The sequence below is a fragment of the Sparassis crispa genome (assembly GCF_003851025.1).
Source record: "Sparassis crispa DNA, contig_000016F, whole genome shotgun sequence".
NCBI lineage: Eukaryota > Fungi > Basidiomycota > Agaricomycetes > Polyporales > Sparassidaceae > Sparassis > Sparassis crispa.
Window position 1 is genome coordinate 428,356 of NW_020939763.1, and position 13,001 is coordinate 441,356.

A 13,001-nucleotide genomic window follows, 5' to 3' on the forward strand; every position below is an offset into this window, starting at 1 on the left:
AGAAGAGACAACCGCGGCAAGGAAAGTGGCAGTAGCAGTCGTGTGGCCCACAGGAACAACACGAACAAGACTAAACATAGAAACAGCAGCAGGAACAGCAACAGCAGCACCAAGAACAGCGGTAACAGCACGAGTGCTGGCTCCGATGCCCGCAAGCCGATGAGCCTGGTCCGGCCGGCTTTCTCGCTTGTCAGGCTGGGATTCAGGCGGTTGCGACCAAGATGACTCTACCACAAACACTGCAAGGCGGGGAAACTCGGTGGACAGTCGTACTGAAGAAGAGCCACTGAGTAACAACGGGCCCAGTCACAGTTGCTTCCGCGAAGGTGGCCAGTAGACGTGAGCTTGTCCCGTGGATGTAGCGCTGACGGCTAGCAGGCAAAGACTCAGAGAGTGGACCAAGGAAAGGAGTAAGAAGAGTTCAAGGGGCGACAGATGTAAGATCAGTAGCATGGTACATCTCGTTTGTGCTTCATACACGCGGTGTGGCATTCGTAGATCGATAGGGCAAACATTTACTTATCTCTCGTATCGTGACTGTCTGGGTCACTGCATGCCACCATTCACGACGAGTAGTCCATCGAATTACATGCCCTCAGGAATAAAATAAGCTGCAGCACGCACCCAGGTTCTCGGAGACACTGGACACCACCCCGTCAAATCGCTGGTGCTAAAAAATACCTGCATGGATCGCGAAGCTCGGAAGCACCTCTATCCCTGGAACGCTACGCCCCTCCTCGACGATTCCGCCATTCCGCCACCCGCAAATCCCGTACCTTCGAACGCGTCAGTGAAGTAGGCCAGTGAGGTGAAGGACTTCTGCGTACCTTCGCGCGTAATTTCAATGATGTCGGTGTCACCGAGCTTAGCATCACACAGGATGCACTGCTTCGCGGGCCGCACGAGCGTGTCCAAGCACGTCTTGTCGACGACGTGGCCGCACGGTTTCATCACTTTGGTGTGTTAATGTCAGGTGTCTCGGCTGTCAGCGCTTAGTACGCACAGTACATCAGTTTGTGGTTCGTCAGTGCGCTCTTGCACGACGGACATATCGGGTCCCTCTGGTCTTCTCGTGGGGTGAGCACTGCGGTGCCACTTTCTGTAGTAGGCGTAGAGTCCTGCGACCCCGAGGGCGCACCACGCACCGTGTCGAATGAGAACTTCACGGGTATAAGATTTTTTCGCCTATATCATATACGTCAACGGGTTTGAGTGTACACACTGCGGACGGAGAGAGAAGGAGACGCACGCAAGCGCATGAGGCGGATTCCCGCCTCGACACGTAGTGTGGATCTTGATGTCTGTCAGCGACGTCGGGGGCCCACTCGACGTGTATGTCGGCGTCAGCGAGGGCAGCCAGAAGTCCGGTAGCTTGGCCTTGAGCGCCTCCGCCTGCTCACGCTCGATCTGGCGGAGCGCTGCCTCTTCTGCCTCCTGCGTGAGGGTCTCAACGGCCGAGGAAGAAAACGAGAATTTTCGCTTCGTCCCACGAGCTGCGTGCGGGTCTCAGAGATTACAGTGAGGAAAAGACGAGGAAAAATTGGGCATACGTTCGTTCGACTCTGTGTCAGTCTTGGTGAGCGTTGAGGACGGCACAGCAAGGCCTAGCTGTCCCTTCTCGAACTCTAGCAGGACGCGTTCCCGCGCCACCTGCCGCGCCCTCTCTCTCTCATCCTCTGCCTCCCGCTTTAGCGCCTCTAGCCTCGCCTTCTGCCGCTTAATGTCACCAATTTGCGTCACTGCATGCACATTTTCGTTCCAGATGTCCGATCAGTATCTCAGAAACTGGGTAAAAATGCATGCGGGGCGCACAACGCACCCAGGTCGGTATATACGCACTCCTTACAAAATAGGTGCCCCTTGTGACACGCTACGGGATCCCGCGCGCGCTGCAGACAGAGCGCACACGCATCGAAGCGGCGCATGGACTCGTTTCCTAGACGTTGCTGCACAGCTTGTATACGTTACGAATCTCAGGGGTAGTTTCACTGGGTACGTACGCGCTTCGTGCCATAGTTGAGCTTCTTGTGCTCCGCATACGAGAAGACGGAAGACGCGGTGTTGTTCTTGCTGTGTTTCGTCATCGCGGGTAAGTCGCACAAAGATATAAGGCGTGGAAAATCCGGCGATATTGAGACAGACTCCGATGGGTAAGGTCAGTCATCTCTATCTTAAACAACAAGCACCCATACTCACATGTTGTACAAGTCTGAGTCTATGCAATCGAGGACCGGCGGTGTGGGGTAAGCCAGTAACAAACTTTGTAATGCGAACGGCGTTGAAAGCGTGGGAATCGCATATTGATACCCGATCATCGACAAACCCAAGTTCCACCGCCACTTCAAGTTCCTCACCACGCGGTCAGTGTCAATGCAAGGATGTGTGTTCAGAACTGTCGGTGATAATTGACCCTGCAATCAACTTCGCAACAGCAATGGAGGTAAGAAGACACCGAGACTGACCAATCCCACCGCAGGAACCCCGAGCCTCGCTCTGTCATAGGCTTCCCGAGGCGGACACGCACAGTATTAAACTGAATGAAGTGCCATTGAGTTGCTACGCAAATCTTTGAACTATCGCATCTTCCTCAGTGAGTCCTTCCATTGCTTGATCCACCGTACTAATTACTGAGCATAACCATAGGTTGTCTCAGCATTGTATTGACATCGGATTCGCTATGACGAAGACTGTTGACGAATTCACAGCGAAGCGCATCACATACGAAACTCCTGTGCTGGTCTCGACGGTCGTTGAGCGTTTGGACAAGGAGCTCAGCAAAGAGACCGGAGGACAAGCCGCGTTCCGCGTGCTTGCGACGGCCTCGTCCAAGGAAGAAATAGAGAAAGAGATCAACAAGATCACGGGTGGAAAAGACTTTGCGTATGTGCCTTTCGATGTGTGTGACCTTTGGCCTATTGTCTAACAATTTACCCACGCGTCGTTAGGTTATTTTCTGTCCTCTCACACCATCCCTGGTTGAATGGTTGGTTCGGGAGGAAGGACACTCCGCAGACGTACCTGTATACGTTGGGAAATCCGCTGGTGGCCCAGACGATGCTGCAGTACGACCTTTACACGGGACTTCACGTTCCCCCTAGGTTGCTGGTGCTCGAGAAAGCAGACCGGAGCGGGACGCAGATCATCTATATCCTCCCATCGTCACTCATCGCTGTCCCTGTTGGTGGCGAAGTCAACGAGCAGCTCAAGACAGCCGCCGAAGCTCTGGACGCGAAGTTAGAGAACTTGGTAGTGAGGGTTTCTGCCGTGTGAATGATAAACGTCCTCCCGAATATGTAGTGTCAAGCCACAGATGGCATGTGTATTATCTCAGTTCTAGCTGTAACTTTCCATTATCTGCGGGTCATGACTGCGAATTGGTGTCGCTTCCTCCAAAATGTTTTTCAATTTCGTTTCATCTACTCCTGGAGAACTAGTACCTGCCGACGCGAGAACGTTTTTTCACCCAGAAAGCTTCATTGAACAGTAAAATTTCTGGCAAATAAAGTGGCGATGGTTCGCATATTCTGAATGCAGAAATATGGAGAGTTTTTGAAGAAAGCTACGCAGTCTAGGCTTGTGTTAGACGATCTACCAGTTACTGATATAATCTTTGCGCGAACACAATGCACGACAAATTTGAATACAGAACTATAGCTTGTGTTCGGGAGGTAAAGACTCTCCGCCAAATTACCTGCTCTGCACGAGTGGACCGCTGTAGTCTAAGTACAACTTTAAACCCGGCGTTCCTGAATGGGACCAATATTTGCCGGTTACCTACCTACCTACTTAGGGCCTACCTCTCATCTCCACTTCGGTAAGGGTCATTGGTTCATCTACAGTACATTAGGGTAGTTCAGAGTAGAGGTTTCGAGCGGTTTTCGAGCTGGTTTTCGACCAGTTTTCGATCTGGCTTTCGACTCCCCGAGAAGCCCGAAAACTGTTTTCAACCTTGAACAACCCGCCGAAAACGGGTATCGGCTAGGCGCGGGCGACACTGTTGGGAGGCGGACTTCAAATAAGCCGCTCTACGGGAGAACCTCGGGCATGCCTACCGAGCTGTCGGTGACGCCAAAGTAGCTGTGCTCATCGTGCGCGACAGCGCCGCTGTCTCGAAATGCATCCCCCGACCTAAGCACTTATTGTCTGCCATGTTTAAGAGGTCTTTCATAATTTCCATGGGTATCACCCTTCCAGAATAAGTGAGCGGAAAAATTAATTTCTCCACCGGAAGACCTCGTCACTGTCGTCGACGACAGCGACGACGTGCCCGTCGTCGATGATCGGCATCTTGCACAGCTCACTTTCAGAGTCCGAAGTTGATGCCGAAGAAGCCGAAAACCGGCTTTGGGCCGTCGTCTCAAAACCAAAGTCGTTTTCGGATTTCTCCGGCCTCGAAAACCGCATCGAAAACCAGCTCGAAACCCGGTCGAAAATTCTACTCTGAACTACCCTATTGACGAACAACGCAGCGAGTCTTGTCTCTAGCTCTACGCTGGACTCGTCCAGCCAATCAGATATCGAGTTTGCATTGTCTCGCGGCCAATCAAATGTCTGGATTATAAGACTGGATCGTGGCGTCTTTTATCTCCTATATGTGCTTGTAAAACGATTTTCCACGAATGGCTGTTCTTGCTCTTGTTCATCATGCCGGTTATACGTATTGATGATAGCAACAGCGACTTGTCTGACATGGCCCGAAACTTTGGTCTTCTATATCGCGAATTGTGGAAAAGCAATGGGGTCGAGAAGCGGAATGTCTTCCTTCAGCAGTCTGTTTCAGTTCGAGTAGATTTGTGGGACATGATGGAGTCGAGAGGTAGTGTGGAAAGTGACAACAACTCTGTCTCCGATATCCCTGGCAGTACCTTTGACTACACTCTTCTTGACCTATCGTGGCTACCTAGGCCTATCGCAGGCAGTGCACAGAAGATACTCATTCGACAGGAGTATTTGGAGGCGATGGCAGCCTTCCACGAAGATGAAGATCCTGTCCTGTTGACTGGTCAGCCTGGCATTGGTGCATAGCATGCTGATTCATGTCATGATGGAACTGACCTGTGTGACCAGGAAAGACTCTGTTCCTAGTGTATGCTCTGGTCAAACGGCTCACTGAAGGTCAACCAACGATTTTCTCGACCGCTCCCCTCAAGTATTATTTGTTTCAAAACTCCGGTGCCTACCGATTTACAAGTGCCGACATGGATGGCTCAACATTACGTTCGGCGATCCTCGATCTACACAATGGAGTTGTTCCCGGAGGGAATTTCACAGAGGAGGATGCAGGATGGATTCTGTATGACTCGAATGCTGCACAAGGGCCACTGATCTGGGACAGCGAGGACTTCCTGCCGTGGAAGATGGTGTTTTCCACCTTGCCGAAATTGTCCAGATACAAGGAATGGGTCAAACAGAAAAATGCTGTGATGTATGTGATGAAACCCTGGTCCTGGTCTGAGATATGCGCTGGAGCGTATGTCGGATGGTTTTGCTGCTATGACGAAGATCTGATCAAATTCTATTTTAGGCCACTACAGACCTCCGGATCTCGTACTACTAAGGAACTTTGGGACGCCTATCATCGATTTGGTCCTTCCGCACGCATCGTATACAAATCAGACCACGTGGAGCACCGAAACGATATTTGTTTTGCATTGCGAAACTGTCGAGACCCTTCGATACTGTTCCCCCAAAATGAGGCCGCTTGGGATGAATCCAGCAATGTATTGGTGGTTGTGGAGCCGGCAACCATAGATGGGGTTGTCCACAGAAACATGTTGACCGGAAAGATCGCCACTCCATACATCATGAACATGGTTCACGAGGAGGCGGAGCATCTGCTGGGATTAGCCATGCGGCGAACTTACCAACATCTCTTGGCAGATAATATCTCCCGAGGAGCGGCGGGAATCGTATTCGAAGATATGGCCCATCACCTCCTCGGCGGTACTGCATCGTGCACTCGCTCCCTCAGAACTCTCCCACGAGGTGGTACTCGTTCCACTACCAAACGGAAGGACCTGACGATGAATTCCAGCGTGATCTTCGATAGTATCGCCCAGATATCCGGCAATGTGAGGCAGCGTACGTATTACCGTCCGCTGCCGCACTTCGCCGGTATCGATTCTTTCGCATTGATTGACGGGACACTGGTCCTGTTCCAGTTCACTATCACTGCAGATCATCCAGTCAAAGTCAAAGGACTCGAAAGCATTCAGACTCTTTTTGCTGAGCAGCCGATTGAACGCGAATGGATGTTGATTTTCGTGGTCCCTACAGCCATCGAACCTGACTTTAAACGTCAACTACTGCAGCCGGACTCATCTCGAAGAGAGTGGGATCAAAACGTGGACCAATGTGTGATGGGATTGACTCTTGAAGAGCTGTTTCCAACTGAGTATGTTTGCCTTTCCTTTTGATGCTTGTATTCCATTGGCTGACGACACTAATTGTACATACCGATAGCATTCATGCTACAAAGGTCGGTGCTTCCGATAAATATTCTCAGCCTGACGAAGTGACATCTCCTGCAGACAAGAAGGGCAAAGGATTGCAACGAGCTTCGAAGAAGAGGGAGAGGTCTGAGGATGCGGACGTGGATGCGGCTGAGCAGCCTCCTCCAAGCGGAAAGAAACTGGAGAGGACGCCGGCGACACATTTGCAGACACATCTGCAAACTCTGGAGGTATGTAAATCCACGCGATGTTCGCGACGGGAGACACTCACATGGCGAAGGGGACTCGTAAGCTTCCCAAACGTTCTGGGAGGAAGAATGAAACCGTCGAGATCCTGGAGGCAGCACCGGACACACACGAAGGTCCATCGACCGGACGTCGGAAAGGGATGTCCCGCAAATAGGTCGAACGCTGGCTACAAATGCGTCGCTTGTGCCGCTATTAGCCGTCTCCTGCTGAGTATGAGTAGCCGTGCTGTTCTTGGTGTTTATTGCTAATATCGTGATGATCGGTGAAAGAAATAGAAGAAAAAAAAAACAGAAAAAACAGCACTGTTTGTTTTGTGGCAGAAGGAAGCTACAACGCGGCGCTCGTTCGAGGATGATGATGGCACAGAAGATACTTATAAACACGGTGGTAGGACAACACTCTTGTAATGCTATTCCATCAATCGCGCAGCTTCACGGGAGACCCCTCCCACTCCTAGTAGCCTTTGTGGCCTCGCCCTATGCATCGCTGTGAAAGAACAGGTCATATTCCTCCTCGTGTGCTCCTTGTCCTGCGTGGTCCTCTCGTCAGCACATTTCAAGACATCCGAGCATAGTAAGGGCTCACGCTCTGTGTCTTCAGTACAGACTCGTGATTCTCGAGGCAGTGCGCGATTTCCTTCAACCCGCAGCTGACCGTTTCCCTCGTATAGTCGCAATGCGTCTGCAGGACGTAGTCTCGCGCTACCCACAGTGCGGGCATGACGCCGACGAAGCTGAACTCCTTTCCAAGGAACTACGGGCCCTTCACCTCCTCCGAGAGCATACACAGCACTCTGTTGAACTCGTCGAGTCCCCGGATTCTTTTGATGTCGCCGCAAAATCTGGGACTCCGGATAAAGGATCCGCATTCGACACAAAGGAGAACTCGAAATTCGAGTCCATCAAAATATTATACAGGGCTCCTTAACCAGGGTAGGCCTTCGAGGTCTGAAACAAGTTGATTGGCCTGAAATCCTTCGCAACGGCATTGGAGGTAAGAAGACACCGAGACTGACCAATCCCACCTCAGGAACCCCGAGCCTCGTTCTGTCATGGGCTCCCTGAGGCGGAAACGCACAGTATTCAACTGAATGAAGTGCCATTGAGTTGCTACTCAATCGTTTGAACTGAATCCCTCCATTTGATTGAACCACCCTACTAATTACTGAGCATACCCACAGGTGTCCCTGCGTTGCATTGACATCGGATTCGCTATGACGAAGACTGTTGACGAATTCACAGCGAAGCGCATCACATACGAAACTCCGGTTCTAGCCTCAACGGTCGTTGAGCGTTTGGACAAGCAGCTCAGCAAAGAGAGCGGAGGACAGGCCGCGTTCCGCGTGCTTGCGACGGCATCGTCCAAGGAAGAAATAGAGAAAGAGATCAACAAGATCACGGGTGGTGGAAAAGACTTTGCGCATGTGCCTTTAAATGTATAACGTTTGGCATATCGTCTAACAATTTACCCACGCGTCGCTAGGTTGTTTTCTGTCCTCTCACACCATCCCCGGTTGGTTCTGGAGGAAGGACACTCCGCAGACGTACCTGTATACGTTGGGAAATCCGCTGGTGGCCCAGACAATGCTGCAGTACGACCTTCACGCTCCGTACGGAACCGGAAATAACTCAAGGAACACCAAGTCGCGCATGGTATGGGATGATTTACGCGAGCACAGACTGGCGCTTCCTGAACATCACCTTCGCGTTGGGCGCAGGCAGCACGGTTGTGCTAATCCAAACATTCTTCGGTCGCTCACCCTCGTGCTCAAACTTGACGTCGTAATTCAGCGCGACATACGCCAGTGTCACCTTGAGCTCGTTGGCGGCGAAGAACCGGCCGGGGCTGCCGAAGCGAAAAGAACAGACCATTAAGCGATACAAATTCCAACAAAGCGGAACGCACCATGCATGCCTGCCATGGCCGAAGGGAATGTACTCGGGCGACGTGCTGACATACTGGTGCTTCGTGGCTTCTCCTTCCGCAGCGCGCATCTTGCAGAACCTGAACGGGTCGAAGACGTTCGGATTCGCGTAATATTCTTCGTCGAGATGTGTCGACATTGAGGCCGCCACCATTCGGGTCCCCGCAGGAATGAAGGTCCCATCAGACAGAGTGACATCCCGTAGTACTTTGCGGTGGAGCGCAGCTGCGCGGTGAAGAACGCTCAACGTTTGAGGATTACCAGGAAACATACGAGGTGCGGGAGACGTACTGCATTCGGTACCGTTCATGCGTTGCGACTCCTTCAGGAAACTATCCAACAACCACATCTTGTCGACGGAGGTCTTATCCCACCCGTGCGCCTTGCTAACGCTCTCGATCTCCTCTCGAAGAGGCTGGACGTACGCAGGGTTGGCCGCAAGGTGGTATAGGGCGTGCGTGAAGCTCTGGCCGAGCCGGAGGCAATATCAGAGGTAGCCGAAAAATGCTTGGGGTGAGGGACACACGTTAGATGAAGTGTGGATCGCTGCGAAGCACACGACCAAGACCCTGGGTATGACGGATTCGTCAGGGCGACCCCCACTGCGCGCTTCGTCCATTAACCACATGAGTAAGTCGTTCTGGTGATAATGGCATAATTTAGCACCGCAGCCCAGAAAAACCGGTATCAGTGAGACGCCAAGCATACAGGCTTATCTGACCAGTCCTCTCCGTACTCGGCCAATTTCTTCCTCCGCTCGTCTATGATGGGCCGTAAATGCGCGGTCGCGCGCCTGGTGGAGCTTCCTAGCCGCGAAAATAAGCGGCCAGCAATACTACAGAAGGCATGTCTAAGTCACTATCCTTCACGGCGGTGCAAAGTAGCTGAACCTTTGAACTCACGGCTGTAACACTGTAGGGAAAAAACCGATAATAACCTCTCCCATTATCACATCTGTCGTGAAGTCGATTGCGAGGTTGAGAAAGTCTCGGTCTCTACCTGTCCTCGCATGGTGAGAGTACCATTCTATATGCATTACTGGGGACGCACACTTGGGGACACCAACAAAAATGCGGCTGCTGGCGCGCGCGACAATCTGCGTCATGACGGAGAAGGCAGACACCTCGAGCCATCCTAGCCCACTTTTCAGCACCAGGTGTGACGGTAAGGACAAAGGCGTACCTTCATCATTGACTGGGATATGCTCCTCAAATGCCATCCCGACTTCGTCGATTACATCGGGCAGTAGCGCACTCAAGTTCCGCGTGAGCTGGCCGCGGACGACGCCGATATGGTACGCATCCTCGCTTACATCACGTCCGATGGTGTATTCGCTATGCAGCATCTATGCAACAGGTTGCTTAGTATAATTTAAATCTATACGTAGGAAGGATATATTGTGCTTGCCTCGTTCACTGCCTCGCCAAAGGACGCCTGGTCATCCGGGAGGCTGCGCAGCTCATCGATCAGCTTGGGGCCGGTGACTACGACGACCCATTGTTCGAACGTCGCGATCTTGAATACAGATCCCTTGTACTGACAACTTTGTGAGCCCGGAGTGTGCCAAATACAATCAGAATTAGAGCACTCACCTTGTTATATCCTTCCTGAATTACCCCTTGGGCATTCCGGAAGAAATTGATTGCTCCGAGGTAGGATAACACTGGGGCGGAGGGGCCGACAGCAGGAATGTGAGGGAGCTGTGCCGGTGGATTAACACCGCTTAACTGGAAGACGGAAGATGACGACATACCGCCTTGTTGGATCGCTTATGCGAGAAGTACAGGACAGAAATTAGGCCAATGAGCGCACACAGCAGTACAGTATTATCCATCGCGACCGAGCAGCTACTGCTGGTAGTTGACCGGGTGGAGAGGGATGAGTTTATGGACCGGCCCATGATATGGTGAGCTACATAAGTATCAGTGAGCGCTGGCGTGGGCTTCCTTGTACCCGTTACGGCGTTCTCGCATCACCCCAAGCAGGTGTGAACCGGGCGCATTATGAACACGAGTCTATCTTCTGGGTTCTGAGAATCAATCAATCTGGGTCTATTTGCGCTCCTGCACAGGCACTTCAGGGACGTCGTGGGTGTGGTGGGGAGCCTATCACAGGTCTCCGCTAGTACGCATGAGGAGGTGAGCAGAGCACCTCTATCAGCGCTTCCCGATGCCTATATCAGCGACTCCAGCTTACCTCGCACGAATATGGAGAAATGGCCAATCAACGCACGGATGGGGTTACTCTTGCTGGCCCATCAGCAGGTCGTGGGCACCGACTAATGGCCAGGCAGTGTGGTACTACTGTGAACTGTGAACGCATTACGGACATGGTGTACCGGACGAGCGGACACTGATAGGTACGGGCCGAACTGTTTCGCGTAGTAGGGTTTGAAGCTTCCGTTGATGACCGTCACGGTCCCATGTGATCGTTGACCATCTCATGTACGCGCACTACGCCCGCACCCACACAACACAAATCTTCTGCGGTGCATGTGGAAGACCGGTCGTGGCATTTGCTGCTGCCGTTTGCCTGTTATAGCTACCTAAATTTTGGGCTTGAATTACCAAATTAAAGAGTGTCGCCGAGGGCGCCTTCAATGCTGTGATGTGCACCAGGGCATCCCTGCCAAGAGCAAATAGAAGGGAGCAGGATGAGTAACCGGTGCGTGAGCGACGTTTATGTATGTTCTCCGGGTGGGAGCACTAGACATTGTTACAAAGAAGGTGAAAGATGAGTGAAAAGGCCGAACCACACACACCATATCGGGATTGATTTGGTACTCGAAAGGCCGCCAGGCGGCGGCGGAACTTGCTGCAGACAGAATTGCCACAAAACAAATAACGCACAACAACTGTGTAAAAAGGACACTTTCACTTTTGGGTCGGGAGAGCTTGCTCTCCGAGCAAGAATCTTCTAGCTTTGGCATCCAAATAGAGCCAGACAACGGCGAGCCAGGTGTGACGTGGATACCCCGCCTGCTCTGACTCTTGAATCCTCAGTCGCGCGGCTTCTTCGATTCAAGGATCATAAGTGACAGCCTCTTTGCAATGTTTTGCAGGCATAGCAAGAGCAGCGAGACTCAAGTATGGAACGCTATTATGTAATGGAGTCAGGACGAAGTACTCCGATTGAATATGCTACTATCCTAGGCACAGTTCTGCAAAGTGCGCATCAATATGCAAAATGCAAATATCTCGTCCAACTCTCAAATTTTCTTTGATAGGTTTGGTTAGTAGTTGTATGGACACTATCTAAACATGTTACAACCCTGTGTATGATAATTTGTTGATGTGGAAACAAATGGGAGAGCAATTGCATGGTTTTGCACCCCAATGTAAGTGCCGGAAATACAGCTGATATGGAGATCCTTCCTGCAGTACTCACCTAAAAATTTTACAACCCATAATATAAGCCTTTCTAACATGCAGCTACCTTCAGAGTGACCCCGATTGATGCCATGTGAAGTTGTTCTTGCTCTATGCTATGTTGCGAGAAAGACGCGTTACATCCATCCGCCACAGCGTGATGAAATTCAGACTCCGTCGCCCAAAGAGGCTTTGCAGAACTGTGCGTACCGCTCTGTGATCAAATTTGCCGGGCATGCCGAAGGGCGCTCATCGTGACAGGCTTGTGACAATTTTGCATTACCCTGCGCACTTGCACTCTCGTCGCCGGAAGGTCTCCGAGAACATAAGTTCTGGGAATTTTAACATGCTACTTAGATAACCTTGTAGAGGGGACATTATTGCACATAGACTGCAAGTTTCAAGGGATATCATGAAGTTGTCAGGGAGCTACGAGCAGTACACTGAAAGAGTTTGCAGAACTATGCCTAGGATAGTACCAGGAAGCATTGGCTAGAGTTCAGCAGTCTCCCTTGATCGGCAAAGCGGGCCAGCGATGGGAACCAGACCCAGAACACGTCGGCGAGTATCTCGCTTACCGTGACTCCATTTGCGCATTGCAGCCAACTGATTTTGACGAGTGAGTGGCTAAGCTAAGTTCCATACGTCACGCTTATTTGCTCTTCAGACGTTTTAAAATCATGCACGGAGCTCATGGTCTCACATGTGTCTGTAATTTTCAGATGTGCACGCATCCGCTGCCAACTATCCTCAGGATTTGCGAGAAGGGTGAATAACCATTCTCACGTTGGCAGGTACTCGTTCTCCAGGAGTAGGTGTAACGAAATTGAAAAACATTTTGGAGGAAGCGACACCAATTCGCAGTCATGACCCACAGATAATGGAAAGTTACAGCTAGAACTGGAGTAATACACATGCCATCTGTGGCTTGACACGACATTTCGGGACGACTCTCATCATTCACATGGGGAAACCCTCACCACCAAGTTCTCCAATTTCGCGTCCAGA

General features: G+C 51.4%; 6 protein-coding genes across 6 annotated transcripts; 4 read left to right on the forward strand and 2 right to left on the reverse strand.

Annotated features, from left to right (window-relative positions):
• Positions 1-711: 711 nt before the first annotated feature.
• SCP_1701630 (hypothetical protein) lies at positions 712-2,084 on the reverse strand (the record flags this gene model as incomplete). Its single annotated transcript, XM_027764950.1, has 7 exons — positions 712-776; positions 828-953; positions 1,004-1,185; positions 1,250-1,493; positions 1,551-1,739; positions 1,820-1,946; positions 2,001-2,084. The coding sequence occupies 7 exons, from the start codon at positions 2,082-2,084 to the stop codon at positions 712-714; spliced, it is 1,017 nt and encodes a 338-aa protein (XP_027620751.1).
• A 62-nt stretch (positions 2,085-2,146) lies between these two features.
• On the forward strand, positions 2,147-3,270 carry SCP_1701640 (hypothetical protein; the record flags this gene model as incomplete). Its single annotated transcript, XM_027764951.1, has 6 exons — positions 2,147-2,155; positions 2,209-2,243; positions 2,329-2,360; positions 2,554-2,590; positions 2,644-2,880; positions 2,946-3,270. 6 exons carry the CDS (start codon positions 2,147-2,149, stop codon positions 3,268-3,270), a joined length of 675 nt encoding a protein of 224 aa, XP_027620752.1.
• A 1,374-nt stretch (positions 3,271-4,644) lies between these two features.
• SCP_1701650 (hypothetical protein) lies at positions 4,645-7,056 on the forward strand (the record flags this gene model as incomplete). Its single annotated transcript, XM_027764952.1, has 7 exons — positions 4,645-5,017; positions 5,068-5,470; positions 5,525-6,394; positions 6,463-6,478; positions 6,531-6,682; positions 6,733-6,911; positions 6,971-7,056. The coding sequence occupies 7 exons, from the start codon at positions 4,645-4,647 to the stop codon at positions 7,054-7,056; spliced, it is 2,079 nt and encodes a 692-aa protein (XP_027620753.1).
• A 320-nt stretch (positions 7,057-7,376) lies between these two features.
• On the forward strand, positions 7,377-7,628 carry SCP_1701660 (hypothetical protein; the record flags this gene model as incomplete). The annotated part of the gene is made up of 1 exon (XM_027764953.1): positions 7,377-7,628. One exon carries the CDS (start codon positions 7,377-7,379, stop codon positions 7,626-7,628), a length of 252 nt encoding a protein of 83 aa, XP_027620754.1.
• A 286-nt stretch (positions 7,629-7,914) lies between these two features.
• Positions 7,915-8,142, forward strand: SCP_1701670 (hypothetical protein; the record flags this gene model as incomplete). The annotated part of the gene is made up of 1 exon (XM_027764954.1): positions 7,915-8,142. One exon carries the CDS (start codon positions 7,915-7,917, stop codon positions 8,140-8,142), a length of 228 nt encoding a protein of 75 aa, XP_027620755.1.
• Positions 8,143-8,365: 223 nt separating this feature from the next.
• Positions 8,366-10,525, reverse strand: SCP_1701680 (Ent-kaurene oxidase; the record flags this gene model as incomplete). Its single annotated transcript, XM_027764955.1, has 11 exons — positions 8,366-8,546; positions 8,607-8,850; positions 8,917-9,091; positions 9,152-9,265; positions 9,334-9,460; positions 9,528-9,624; positions 9,676-9,759; positions 9,808-9,970; positions 10,033-10,161; positions 10,218-10,325; positions 10,379-10,525. The coding sequence occupies 11 exons, from the start codon at positions 10,523-10,525 to the stop codon at positions 8,366-8,368; spliced, it is 1,569 nt and encodes a 522-aa protein (XP_027620756.1).
• Positions 10,526-13,001: the final 2,476 nt, after the last annotated feature.